This window comes from Staurois parvus, unplaced genomic scaffold (genome assembly GCF_062004578.1).
Source record: "Staurois parvus isolate SC_StPar_1 unplaced genomic scaffold, SC_StPar_1.0 ptg000429l, whole genome shotgun sequence".
NCBI classification, from domain to species: Eukaryota; Metazoa; Chordata; class Amphibia; order Anura; family Ranidae; genus Staurois; species Staurois parvus.
In genome coordinates this window covers 2,192,277-2,206,898 of record NW_028318225.1, presented here as the reverse complement: position 1 = coordinate 2,206,898, position 14,622 = coordinate 2,192,277, and the positions used below count along the sequence as shown (strand labels likewise).

General features: G+C 40.1%; 1 protein-coding gene across 2 annotated transcripts in view; it reads right to left on the bottom strand.

The window, feature by feature from the left end:
• Window positions 1-14,622, bottom strand: part of CTNNAL1 (catenin alpha like 1) — a 337,361-nt gene that overhangs the window by 167,149 nt on the left and 155,590 nt on the right. For both annotated transcript variants that reach the window (XM_089687544.1, XM_089687545.1), the window contains exons 3-5: window positions 13,318-13,505; window positions 4,067-4,186; window positions 3,696-3,785 (exon numbers count right to left, since the gene is read on the bottom strand). In XM_089687544.1, the coding sequence (XP_089543670.1) occupies window positions 3,696-3,785; window positions 4,067-4,186; window positions 13,318-13,505 (398 nt within the window). The remainder of the gene's footprint in view (window positions 1-3,695; window positions 3,786-4,066; window positions 4,187-13,317; window positions 13,506-14,622) is intronic.

Genomic DNA, 14,622 nt, shown 5'->3' with positions numbered 1-14,622 from the left:
CCTATCATACTCCCTAACTGCAGTATTTTCTCTCTCTCTCTTTACCTCTATTTTGTGCTGTTGGTTGATACCTGTTTAATCTGGCACAAGCTGGGACTGACATACCTAAAGGACTTGTTTCTCCAACAAACTTTTCCAAATTCTTGCATGATCAAATGCATAGGCTTTCCAACACCACTTTCTACAAACCTTGCAATTTTGGAAATCGTACGCAGTATTTAACTCCTGGAAAAGAAATATTCCTAGACATTTTTCTGAAAAGCACTGAAAAAACACTATCCACTATCTCCACTCTGTACCCCCATGTACAGAAAGCCTTTGGGGTATACCAATGGCAAAGACAGGAATAAGGACTTAACAACTGAGCTTGCAGACAAACTTATTCATGCCAAGAACCTGACCAGACAAATCCTCGTCATTGAATGCTAGCGAGAGATGCATTTCAAGATTATTCATAGGGCACATGTGCCTTTCTTCATACAACCAGCGCCTGTATCTTTGAGCCACCAATCTCTAAGTGCCCAAAATGTGGTCAATTCAGGCCAACTCAGGTTGATTGTCTTTGATCTGGTCCAGATTTAAAAAAAACCCCCCCCCCCACAAATCACAAGTTATATAACCATTTGGAGTGCGCCACAAAACCCCCTTTTACTTGTATCCAGTTACATCCTGCATGTATCTTCTCCTTTGCAATAGCTATCATCTGGGGGCTCAGAACGACTACATATTTGCCTCCTGACAAAAAGAGGATGTATTATGTGGGCCTGGATCTTCATGAACCCTTAAAAAACTAAGGGGTAAAATGAGACCCAAGACATTTTTCCTAATGCAAAAAGAGAACTGCAGAAATTCAAAAGAAAACAAAAATATACTACGTAGTATTTCAGATGCTGGAGACAAACTGAATTTAAAAAAATCCCCCAACAGGCAGAAGTTTGTGTCATTCTCTCTGGAAACTGGAATGATATGCAAAAGCACAACTGTCACATACTTTAGTGGTCCATAAGGAAAGTACTTAAATCCCCTTTGCTTTCCTCCCATAGCAACTGTACAATCATTTTTATATGCCATTTTTCTAATTTGTCTATTAATCCATCAGTTTTTGGGCATTCCTATATTTGTCCTATCGATAAGTAATGGCCTTCTGAGGCCCTCTGATTTTATGTCTATTGACTTTTTTCGATTACACCAGGATTCCTATACTTGTATATATACCTATAGGTTTGTCTACAGATGTTTTGTCTTTGTTCTATTTGAGAAATGTGAAACTTTGGCAATAAAATTTTATTAAAAAAGCTTCTTACGATTAAGCAATCATAGTGGAAGGTTCAGAGGCTACTAAGACTGCAGGCAGATCCGGTAATTATTTGGAAAGGGAAGGCAGTGAAGTACACTTATAACCTCTGCAGTCAGAGTCACTAATCAAAGATGCAATTTGGCCCATGAAAACTTCTGGAACTGCAGTAAAATCCTCCTGAGGTAAGACTGAGGATAGGGCCACACCTGAGAGGCTGAAGGAGCAGGGACAACGTCACTAAGAATACCAAGTAAACCTTTAAAAAACCAGCTGCTATGAGTAGGGAAGGTTGAAATGGCTGGAGATGACCAGGTCATGGAAACCAGCAGTAAGGGCCTCTCTTGCAATTAGGAGCAGTTTTAAAAAGATGCTATTTCATGCTGGATGGCAGGAAAAGACCATGGAGCAAACAAAAATAAAAAAAGTCTCCAATATTAAGACCACATTGCCACTATAAATTAGTATTTCAGAGACAGGGTCACGCCAGAGGTAGTGCAACAGATCTGGACCCAGAAAGCACTCCACAGCTAGCCAACACAGTACACAAAGGTTTGCAAGGCACCAAACACAAAGCTCAAAGCCTGAAGTTCACATTCCAGGAAGGTCCCACAATTATCCAGACCGGTTGGGTTCAGGTAAGCCCTCCAAGGTTGTTGCCAAGGATACACCAATCTGCATAAAGAGATTAGCTTAGGCAACAGGCAGTAAAGACTTGATTAATAATAAGAATAAATAATCTGAAGGAAAAAATGGCTAGAACTATTGGTTAAACGTTTCTCAATTGAGGAGAAAAAAAAAAAAAAGGCATCCATCCTCTTCGAAGCATGCAGGGAGTTGGAGGGGTTAGTCACTGATCACTTATTTTTGACAGTAAGCAAATCCTCCTTTAGGCAGCAATAAAATCAAATCACATGGCCCTCAATAAATGAGAAACAAAAGGTATTTCACTTAGATGTACTTGCTTGGAATAGTCTGATTGTACACCAAACAGGCCTAAAACCTGGCACTCTGACATCTAATAATGTAGCACCTTCCTAGGAAAGCTAGTTAATTATTTTTCAGCCGGAAGCTGCATAGCAGCTGGGAGAAATAGTCAGGGGTCAAATTTGGATCAGGGCTGAGAGGCTCTGCAGATCAGCTCTCTGAAACCTCCCCCCCGATTAAAAGACTTGGAGAAGTCTCTAGAACTCAGTGGGCATGGGTATGGAGGAGCTGGTCTGCACTCTTAGCGGATCCTAACCAATCCCCAAGCATGAGTCTTGGCATGAGGTCAGAAAAACCCTTAAGAGTGACTGAGCCTGCTCAGGAGGAGGAGAGTTCAGGTGGAAGATGGAATGAGCAGGATGGAGTGTGGAGCCTAGGAGTGGGTCCAGGAGACGGGCCTACCTACAGGTGGAGGAGCTGGAAGGATCTCTCAGTCTCACCATCTCCTGAGAGAGGACAGCCTGGGAAGCAGGAATGGAGAGAAAAATGGGCCAGATAAAGGGAAAGTGCACTCGGATGGGAAACCTAACTAGCCCACCTCTGGGACTGCTGATCTTAAGGTGGCAGCCTAGGAGGGCGTCCAGGAGAGGGGCCTACCTACAGGTGGAGGAGCTGCAAGGGAGGATCTCTCAGTCTCACCATCCCCTGAGAGAGGACAGGCTGGGAAGCAGGAATGGAGAGAAAAATGGGCCAGATAAAAGGGAAAGTGGACTCGAGTGGGAAACCTAACTAGCCCACATCTGGGACTGCTGATCTTAAGGTGGCAGATTCTGGGTCCTCTTGCCCAGGGATTCCCTCAGGCAGCTGGCTGAAGAGGAGATTTCATCAGGGGTCTGAGGTGGTATGCCAGCAGAGGCTGAATAGCCCCATATATCTAGCGACTCCTAAGGGAGCAGTGCTACAGGTTCACAATAAATCTTAAAGTGCTCTGCAAGAATTATACGGATCACTTTTTACATCACAGGTTCCATCCAACGAGGTTTCTTCACTGCTTATTGGATGGAAAAAAAAAATATACCTTAGTAGTGATTCACTGTCCAAGCAGTAAAAAAAAATAAAAAAAATAAAAAAAGAAGAATTTTGCTTTTCAAATGCCTCTAAATAGCCCTATGTGATGCTGAAGAATCCTTTCCTGGCTACCACTACATGCCACTCTTTAAAGAAAGACTGTTTACTCAATTCAATACATACCACTGTCTAGCAGCAGCTAAAAAAGGTTTCCTTAGTGACAAAGAATGCTATACACAGATGTTGGCGGGCTACAGGTCACAGCGTGTCAACAAACTGGACTGCATTTAAAGGGCTATTGATTTTCAGGTTAGGTTGAAATACAGTTTGAATATTTGCAAATATATTATAATCCCCACAAAATGATAGTTTACAAATACACATTTAGCTTGGCAGAAAATCTCACCTTGGATGCTGTGAGCAACATCATAGTACATTTTTCCAGCACAGCTCTTGCCGCTGCCATGCTTGCCTTTTTCTTCTCACTCTTCAAGTCCTAGGGAAACAAAATGTAACATGTTCTATTAAAATATATAAACACACACAGGCAATACAATATGTTATTTTTATAACTGCTTCAAGTATAGAAACACAAATATCTCTCATGCCACCAGCTCCCAGAAGGGAATGTGCAAAGTTCTCTTTAAAATCTTTTTACAGTTGGTGCGCCAGAAAGAACAAACATTGTCTCCCACTCAGATTAAGTCTAAGATGTTTTTCTTTAATCAGCATGTGCCTTAGGTTCCCACGGCAAGTTTCAGGTATAATAATACGTACATTTTGTCTGTCTCCAGTAAGATGGGCAAATTCCACCATTTCATTACCGAACTGGCTGAATATCTGAACAAACTCTTGAAAGCTGCTCACTTTTTCAAGAAGCTCCATAGTTGACAGGACCTGAAAGAAAATATTTGCTTTAATTGAACCTGGCATTAGGATTAAGGGGCATGAAAATGCAAAGATACATGCCTATAAATATTTTGGTGTAGATTTACTAACCTCATAGATCCTGGGTACATTCACAGTGCTCAGTTAGATAGGATTCAGTACACATTTGTAATTTTAGCTAGAAAAATTATCCAAAATGTAAAATGAGGCAAAATGTGCTGCCAGCAAATGTCCTACGTACAGTAGTGGCTTTAGTAAATATGAAGCCAGTAAATCTGTTTTTGGCACTGTCCTTAGTGCAGATTCTGTGTACACAGATCAGCAGGAGCAAAGTCCATTTTTTACTTTACCCCCCCCCCCTCAATTTAATACGTTTATTTAGGTTTAAGTGCAAAAATCCAATTAAACATAGATGAAAGTACATAATGTACCTAATGCAAAAGGTTGGTGGAAGGTCTGCGCCATGGTGACAGTTCCCTAAGGTGAAAGTCTCAATAGGGTTCAAAATTAATAGGTGTAAGGTGGAACCTTGTTCAAATGTTAGTAGGGGATGTAGGGTGATTTTATACCCCACATAAAATCCTTTTCTTGGAGTACATTAAAAAACACAGGATCAAAGCCATTTGGGCTATGTAGAATGGGGACATTGGCAAACAAAAAGAAGCCTAGGCCTCAAGCTGAGTCTAACCTGTTTAAGGCCTAGGCTTCTTTTATTTTGATAATATTCTTACACCCAGTAAAATAATTGACCAGGGTTTTCAAAGTAGCTCCGAAGAGCTGGTAACCCTCAAAGGGCATACACAAAATCTTTCACCACCATGTTTCGCAGACCAATATTTAACCAAACATTTCTCTGTATGTTCACGGATAGGAGACTCATTCAGGAAATAAGACAGTAGACTAAGTACAGTGGGACAGACAAGCATTTGGCATGCTAAAATAAGGGAATCAACATGAATAGAAAACGGATCATTTTTATTAGTTTAGTCCATTTCTCGAATTGTTTGACAACCTAACATCACACAGTCATGACAGGGCATGGAAATCGAAAACAAGGTTTTCAAAAGAATCGCTAAAAGGTTTATCTAGGAGATCCTTAAACACTGGCACAACCTCTACAGGAGTGGTCAGCGCACTCCTAGAACAGTGGAAATGGTTCACTTCTTAATAACGGCCTCTTCACACAAACAGATACTGGGCTGCAAATGATTAAGCAGTGTGAATAATTTATCACAAATTTTCCAATCTCCATACAGCATGTCTTATACAACCCCTGGCAAAAAGTATGGAATCACAACTCTTAGAAAATGTTCAATTATTTAATTGTGTAGAGAAAAAAAAAAAGAAAAAAAAAAAAAAACTAAATCAAAGTCATGTCTCAAAACTATTTTCATTTAACATTCCAACCTTCTGGCTTTAAGAGACACTTAAAGGAAAAAAAAAAAGAAAACTGTAGTCAGTTGCAACTGTTTTTGCAGATCAAGCAGAAGAAAAAAAATGGAATCGCTCAATTCTGAGAAAACTTAGGGAATCATGGAAAAAAAAAAAACACACACACTACAGTGCACTACTAGTAGTTTGTTGCACCACCACCTCTGTCTTTTATACCAGCTTGAATTCTCTGAGGCATGAATTTAACTATCAACAAACCGTATTCTTAATCTAGCTCCAATTTTCTCTTATTGTAGTTGCCAGATCAGCTTTGCAGGTTGGAGCCTTGTCATAGACCATTTTCTTTCATTTCCACCATAGATTTTCAACTGGATTGAGGTCCGGACTATTTGCAGGCCATGCCATTGACATTATATGTCTCTTGAAGGAAGGTTTTCACAGCTTTTGCCCTATGGCAACATGCATTATCCTGAAAAATGTCATCCTCACCACCAAACATCCTTTCAATTGATGGAATAAGAAAAGTGTCCAAAATGTCAATATTAACTTGTGTATTTATTGAACATGTAATGATTTCTTCCCTGTACCTTTACCTGACATGCAACCCCATATCATCAATGATTGTGGAAATTTGCATTTTTCTTCAGGCAGTCTTATACATTTAATTGGAACAGCACCAAAACAAAAAAGGTCCAGCATAATCACCCTGACCAATGCAGATTCGCAATTCTTTACTGAATATCACTTTCATCTGGTCCATGATTGCTTTTCTTCAGCCCACCGTCACCTTTTTTTCTGTTTAGGTATTAATGATGGGCTTTAAATACAGAAAAGCCAAAAGGAAAAACCATTTCTTTTAGGCGATATCTTCCAATTTGGTCACAGACATTGACTCCAGTTTCTGCCCATTCGTTCATTTGTTTTGTTGTGCATTTTCTGTTTTCAAGGCATATTGCTTTAAAGTTTTCTATCTTGACGCCTTGATGTCTTCCTTTCCTTGATTTGCCAGTACGCTTCCCTTTTACAACCTTCCCATTAGATTTGTACTTGGTCCAGATTTTACTGCCTGGTCATACTGGTGCAATTTGGGAATTGAAATCGCATCTAATGAATGTGAATGCCAGTATCTGAATATTTGAGATTTGCTGCAGCACTATTGCAAAGTGCTCTCCACCCCAAACTCACTCATCAGGTCTTTAAAGTAGTTATTGCTCTACTTTTTCTGCAGTTTTGTTGTGATTTCACATACATAGAATATAATGGAAAATCACACTGCAAATTGCAAGAAATTGTTAAAAACTTCACAAGCAGCAAAAGAAAGTGTTCTGAAATCAAACCTGAAATTGCACACAAATTGTGCGATTTTAAATTGCAGCATTCCGTGAGGACTTACCTTCTTGAAGAAGTTTTATAACCCTCTCCTTTATTTTAACTGACATCTCTCGTGTTGGAGCCATGATTCATGTCAATCGGCTTGGTGCAACAGCTCACCAAGGTGTGCAAGCACAGTTTTGTAACTGCAGACTAATTTAGCAGATGTAATCTGATGCAGATGTTTGTTTTACAACTGAAAAGTACATGGTGATTCCATAATATTTTCCTCAAATTTGAGTGATTCCATATTTTCCCCCTGCTTGGTCTTCAAAAACAGTTGCAACTGACTACAGTTTTCATTCTTTTTTAAATTTTTGTAAGTGTTTATTAAAGCCAGAAGGTAGGAATGTTAAATGAAAATAGTTTTGCGGCATGTCTGATTGGTTTTTTTTTTCTACACAATTAAACAATTGAATGAACATTTTCCAAAAGTGGCGATTCCATACTTTTTTGCCAGGGCTTGTAGTAGGGTCTGTCCCAGAAAAGTTGTTTAAAGTATTAGTGCTCCTAAGGCAACCCAGACTAGAAACCACGCTAGTAGAAGCTACATGCACTGTCTGTGCAGGCTTGAGTGTTTACCTAGTTCAGTTCATTCTGTGTGTGCTCAGTTACACCAGAGTCTGCATTACAATAATGGATGGGTGAAGTAGCCAAGCATAAGAAGAATGTAACACTGCAAACAAGAAATGGGCATGGGAAATTGGCACACCGAGTAGGACAGCAGGAAGGTAGGTGAAGCATGCTCATTGAGCGTTTGATGGCCACAGGTAGACTCCATTGATGAGGAGGACAGAAAAAAAAATCATCTTCTATATGAAAAACGGAATGTAGACTTTTTGTGTTCTAGGCATTCGTCCCTGGGCACACACTGCCCTAAACGTTTGTACAGCTAAGTGCATGGGAATTCACTCACTCATTTTGTCCATTGTTTTATTTGCATTTGACATGCTTGACATAAGATATGACAAAAGGCTATATGATATCATAAGATAGCAGTGCCATAGCATGGGTTGTCAGGGCCCAGGGCAAGGCAAGCACCCCCTAACCCGTGAACTTTTAGCACTCAGAGTCCCTTTCAATAGTACAGTATTAAACCCATTATGGTTTGTTTTAGGAAGAACCATACATACACGATATTGCATAGTATTGGGATGCCTGCTTTTACACACACGAACTTTAACAGCATCCCAGTCTTAGTCTGTAGGGTTCAATTTGAGTTGGTCCACCCTTTGCAGCTATAACAGCTTCAACTCTTCTGTGAAGGCTGTCCACAAGGTTTAGGAGTGTGTCTATGGGAATGTGTGACTATTTTTTCAGAAGCGCAAATGTGAGGTCAGGCACTGATGTCTGACGAGAAGGCCTGGCTCGCAGACTCCACTCTAATTCATCCCAAAGGTGTTCTATCAGGTTGAGGTCAGGACTCTGCAGGCCAGTCACATTTCTCCACCCCAAACTCACTCATCAGGTCTTTAAGGAACTTGCTTTGTGCACTTAGGTATGAAGTTATATTGGAACAGGAAGAGGCCATCCCAAAACTGTTTCCACAAAGTTGGGAGCATGAAAATGTCTTGGTATGCTGACGCCTTAAGAGTTCCCTTTACTGGAACTAAGGGGCAAAGCCCAACCCCTGAAAAACAACCCCACACCATAATCCCCCCTCCACCAAAAACTTTACACTTGGCACAAGGCAGTCAGGCAAGTACCATTCTGGCAACCACCAAACCCAGACATGTCCATCAGATTGCCAGACAGAAGCGCAATTCATCGCTCCAGAGGACACGTCTCCACTGCTCTAGAGTCCAGTTGCGGCATGCTTTACACCAGTGGTGTATTTAGGTTTTGTGCTGCCCTAGGCAACACACAAAAATCATCTGCCCCAACGGACACAGACCAACACCACCCCCCCAGCCATAGAAAGAAAGACACTCATTTTCAAAGCTCCAGGCATCCCTGTGAACAGGATCAGGCTCTACATACACGATCAAGCAGCCTAAAGCCTCTCTTGGATCACACCTGGTTCCCATGGCACACGTGTCCCTTCTTTCATCCCTTCTTCTGAAGGGAGGTGCTGCCCCCCTGAAATATGCCTCCCTAGGCAAGTGCCTTGTTTGCCTTGTGGTAATTATGCCCCTGCTTTACACCACTGCATCTGATGCTTTGCATTGCACTGCATTGCACTTGGTGATGTAAGGCTTTGATGCAGTTGCTCGGCCATGGAAACCCATTCCATGAAGCTCTCTCTCTACGCACTCTTGTGCTAATCTGAAGGCCACATGAAGCTAAGAGGTCTTTAGCTATTGACGCTACAGACAATTGGCAACTTTTGCGCACTGTACACTTCAGCATGTGCTGACCCTGATCTGTCATTTTACGTGGCCTACCGCTTCATGGCCGAGTTGCTGTTCCCAGTTGCTTCCATTTTGTTATAATACCACTAACAGTTGACCGTGGAATATTTAGTAGCAAGGAAATTTCTTGGATTGGACTTATTGCACAGGTGGAAACCTATCACGGTACCATGATTGAATCCACTGAACTCCTGAGAGCGACCCATTCTTTCACAAAATGTTTGTAGAAGCAGTCTGCATGCCTAGGTGCTTGATTTTATACACCTCTGGCCATGAAGGCCATTGGAACTCCGGAATTCAATGATTTGGGAGGGGTGTCCCAATACTTTTGGCAATATAGTGTATATATGTATCCTTTGTAGTTTACTTAAGAAATATACTGATGAGAGCTCAGCACACAACCGGGGAGCGGGGGACACAGGGGGGAGCTTTGCAGCCATTCTTCGGCACTTTCCCACACTCTGGAGCCCCCAGGACCACTCTTACCTGTTAGCTGGGGGAGTATGGGGTAGTCTGGTATGGGTGAGGGCAACACAGGCCAGGAAGACTAAGATTTCATTGAATAAACGCTGCTCAGGTGAGCGGAGGCAGAACTGAGAGGAAGGAGGCTGTTCATCCCCGCCGCTCTACACCACTCCAAACTTTGTACCAGGGGCGGAGGAGACTGGGGACAGGCTGGCCAGGAGAGGATGAGCCCCCTCTCTGTCATCTATGTCCAAAGTTCAGCCCGCGCTCTCTGTCATCCTGCGTGAGCCCGCACCAAGTCATTCCATCATCCAGTGTGAGCTGAGCCCGCTCTCTATTATTCAGTGTGACTCACGATTGAGGGAATGAGATTGAGGATTGAGAGAATGGGCTCAGACCGGATGACAGGATGACAAACAACTGTGTGAGCCTTGTCGACCAGTAGGAGGGACTCAGGTGCAAGACCAAAGACCTGAGTTTATTAAAAAAAAAGGAAGGAGGGGATGTATAGCAGGAAAAAGGATCCAAATTTCAAAAAGAGAAGGGAAACAGTAGATGGTATCTATAATCTCAGTGGAGTTCAACTCACACATAAAGAAATTAATATTTTGAATAAAGGTTTGAAATGTGCTATGACATGCATAAATATTTCAGGAAGTTAAATATGAAAAAATATTTTTTTAGGACTTCAATGTCAATAGACAACAGAAGATAGAGTCTCAGGGAGATAGCCTTAATAGTGATTTGAATAATAAGGCTTTGTTTAATCCTAATATTTCATCCAATCAACATATAGACGTTTTTAAAAATCTAGTTTTGAGAGATTTGGCGTCTGTTGAACCAAAAAAAAAAATGCAAATCCTAAATATATACAGGAAGGTATCAAATTATTGGAAAACCGTAAGGATATCATTGTACGCCCAGCTGACAAGGGCGGAGGGGTGGTGATCCTTACTAAATTGGTTTACCATAACCACATTGTGGAATGTTATCCGATTCCAATACTTATGTTAAGATAAAGACCCTACCAATAGATACAGAGAAGAATTAAAAACACTAATTATGGCTATAGAACTAGAGTATTAAATATAAAGGAAAATAATTATTTGACCCCTAGTGTGAGTAGGATCCCGATTACTTATACTTTGCCTAAAATTCACAAGGATAAATTAAATCCACCTGCTAGACCTACAGTCAGGTCCATAAATATTGGGACATTGACACAATTCTAACATTTTTGGTTCTATACACCACCACAATGGATTTGAAATGAAACGAACAAGATGTGATTTAACTGCAGACTGTCAGCTTTAATTTGAGGGTATTTACATCCAAATCAGGTAAACAGTGTAGGAATTACAACAGTTTGCATATGTGCCTCCCACTTGTTAAGGGACCAAAAATGAACCAAAAATGTTAGATTTGTGTCGATGTCCCAATATTTATGGAATGGACTGTATTGTAAATGGTATTGGCTCAGTCTCTGCTAGACTGGGGCAATACCTGGATGTTTTTTTTTTTCCCAGATAGACCTATGTTTATATATAGAAAAGCTCCTACTATAGGTGATAAAGTAGTAAAAAAAATTCTGGATCCACCGAAACATGTGGGCATATTTTGGGACAGAAAAGGTTTCTATTCTTGCAAAAAATGCTCAGCTTGTCATATAGTAACTAATAAATTTAATGGCTCCAAGGAGCAGGACCCTCCTAACCCTCTTGTATTGAACTGTATTGTTGCGGTATTGTCTCCCTTTATATTGTAAAGCGCTGAGCAAACTGTTGGCGCTATATAAATCCTGTATAATAAATGGCCTTACCAAATTCCAATCCAAATCTAAAAGGGAGGGAGTTTGAGATAGCTACAGTTAATTACCTGTGAGTCTACCCATGTAGTTTATGCTTTAGAATGTCAATGTGGCCTTATTTATATAGGCTGGACTAAAAAAAATTTGAGAATTAGAATTTTGGAACATCTGATAAATACAATGAAAGGCTATAAACATCATAGTGTGCCTATGCATTTTAGAAAATATCATTATCGAGATCCCACTTGTATCAAATTTTGGGGAGTTGAGTCCGTTCCACGTATGTGGCGTGGGTCAAATAGAATAAGGGAATTATCGAAGTGTGAAAATAGATGGATATATTTAACTGAAGCTCTGTCCCCTAATGGTTTAAATGTTGAATAGGATTTAAAATTGTTTTATTAGTGATTATTAATTTAATTTATTTTAATTTGTATTTATTTTAATTATGGTATTTTATTGGGTTTCATCTTAAGTTATTAATAATATTCTGATTATGTGGTATCTGTATTGATATGTATAGAAGGAAGATGGATATATGCCATTATTATTTGTATATTCAAAGTATGATATTAATAATTTGTTAAATCGAACACAAGATGGCACTAATGAGTAGGTTATACTCCCCTCTGATAATGTGTCTAAATAAGGCAATCAGTGTAGTTTGGGTCATCCTGTGTTCAACTGTGAATTGTCAGAAGGTGCTATGTAAATCTATGCCAACCAATGGGAGAATGTGTGGCTCTATAAGAGCTAGCTTAATCCGCTGCTAATCACACCCTCGAAGTCGTGTGACGAAACACGTTAGGGCTTGATCCAGCAGTGCCGTTATCACGCAACCGTGTTATCTGTTGCAGGCTGGTGAGACGCCACTGTGTGTGTTGGAAGCAGTGTACTAAGCGCAGCAGGCTCGAAACGTTTTTAAACTTAAAAGGCTTTATATTTGCTTACTAAATGTGAGTGCGGTTTTTATGGGGGAATTTGTTGGAATACAATTTCTGAAACGTTATTACGCTATGGAGAGTGTTTTCTATTTGTTCACATGTTGCTCATGCTCAATATGATGAAGATTACTGGGATCATCTGATGAATGATTAGTAATGATATGCTGCTGATTCATCTCACATCCATTGATATACAAAGATATGCTGGTTTTTCACCAGTATCTGGTGAGTTTGCACTTTGATGGGGTGTTGAGCACTGGAGTATTCACCTTGGTGGAGGATTGAGTTCTGTAAAAGAAAGATTCCATATCTTCATTGAAGGAAGATCATATAATACGTATATGGACTTTATTTGGTGGACTATGTAGGATCAGTTATTTGATTTTCACTATATAATTTTGTGTCACAATTTAACTTTAATTAGTGGTTGTGGGTTTTTCAGTTATTTATTTACTTTATTTTGGTTGTAATTTGAGAGCGCTGTTACTGTGGTCTTTTTCACATTTAAATATAACTGTGTGAGCCTGCTCTCTATCATCCTGCGCCCTTCTAAATGTTGCACCCAAGGCGAGCACACCAGCTGCCCCCCCACACCAGTCCAAGATAGTAATAAAAAAAGCAAGAGATTACACAAACCAGACCATGAAAAAAGCAAAAAAAAATTTACGATGTTAGCTGCTCAAGATATGGTATACGCCAGCAAAAACTGTTTATCCAAAGAAAATATAATCTGATGTCACCGATAAAGCTGCAGAAACACTTCAGTTTATTGTTAATGGCTTTAAATCCATTTGTAAAAGAAAGAAGTACCTTGTTTCTAGAGGTGATAATTTGTTTAACGACAATTCTGTCTGCCAACACCAGCACCTTCGTAACTGAAGAAAGGAGAAGTCTAGCAGCTTTTACCACTCCAGTTTTATCAGTGAAAATGGTAACGCGACCATCTGGATCAGGACGTTCACCAATGCTCATATCGGTCAGCTGGGCTATAGTTTCACCTTTAAAGTAAATGAAGGTTGTGTTACTATGCAAGTTTTATTGACTATACAAATGACAAAGAGCATAGCTGTATAGCCTTTACCCATTATATTTGGTTTAAATAATGCTTTCTGTGAATGAATGGTGTTTCCAAGCGTCATTCGGAGAAGACTGGATTTTACTTTTTTTTTGGCCCTATCTCATTCTCCAGAAAAGGAAATGAAGAGACCTCAATCACAAAAAGATATTGATAAGATAGAACAAGTTCAGAGATAGGCTACAAAAGTAGTGAAAGGTCTAAGGAATAAAACATATCAGGAGAGACACCAGGAACTTCATGTACATTCTGGAAGAAAGTAAAGGGGAGATATGGCTGAAACCTATAAATACATCAGAAAGGGTGAATAAGGTTCAGGAGGGCAGGATTTTAAATATGAAGCCAAGATCAACAACATGGGGACATGACCTCAAACTAGCAGGAGGAAACATAAAAAACTAATCTTGGAAAGCAGTTTACCTAAAGAGTAGTTGATGTTTGCAAAAGACTTCCAGCACAGGTAGTAATTCAGTCAACAGTAAGTGGATTCAAACAAGCTTGGGACAAGCAAAGACCTATACTCCGACACATTAAAAAAAAACCCACACAAGAACAAAAACCAAGTTAAAAAAAATGGGGCAGACTGTAGACTCAATGGACCACTTACAGTAGGTACAGCAAAGAATCACTCCCTTTAAAATAACATTTTGTTGCTTTGCAGCCTGAAATGAAGACACAGTTTGTTTTATCCAGCTGTATTTACAGGGCAACTTATAACATCCAAGTTAAAGATAACACCAACATGTCAAACAAATTTAAAAAATTCAAAAAACAGAATCACCGAGTCAGAAAAAGGATAACCCCCTCTTAAAAATAACTTGTAAACTCAATCAGGTGTAGCTAATCACCTTCTCAATGGCACACAAAGCCATTTGAATTTCAACCATGATCAGCTGTGGTCATTCTGATTGAAAAGCATGAAAGAGCTTTCCTGGAGCATTGCAGGCCCTGATAGTGCAACTGAAGCAAACAATCAACTCTGTGGCAAGGCACTGTCAAAAGATCTCCAGGATAAAGTTGTGGACAGGCACAAGTCAGGA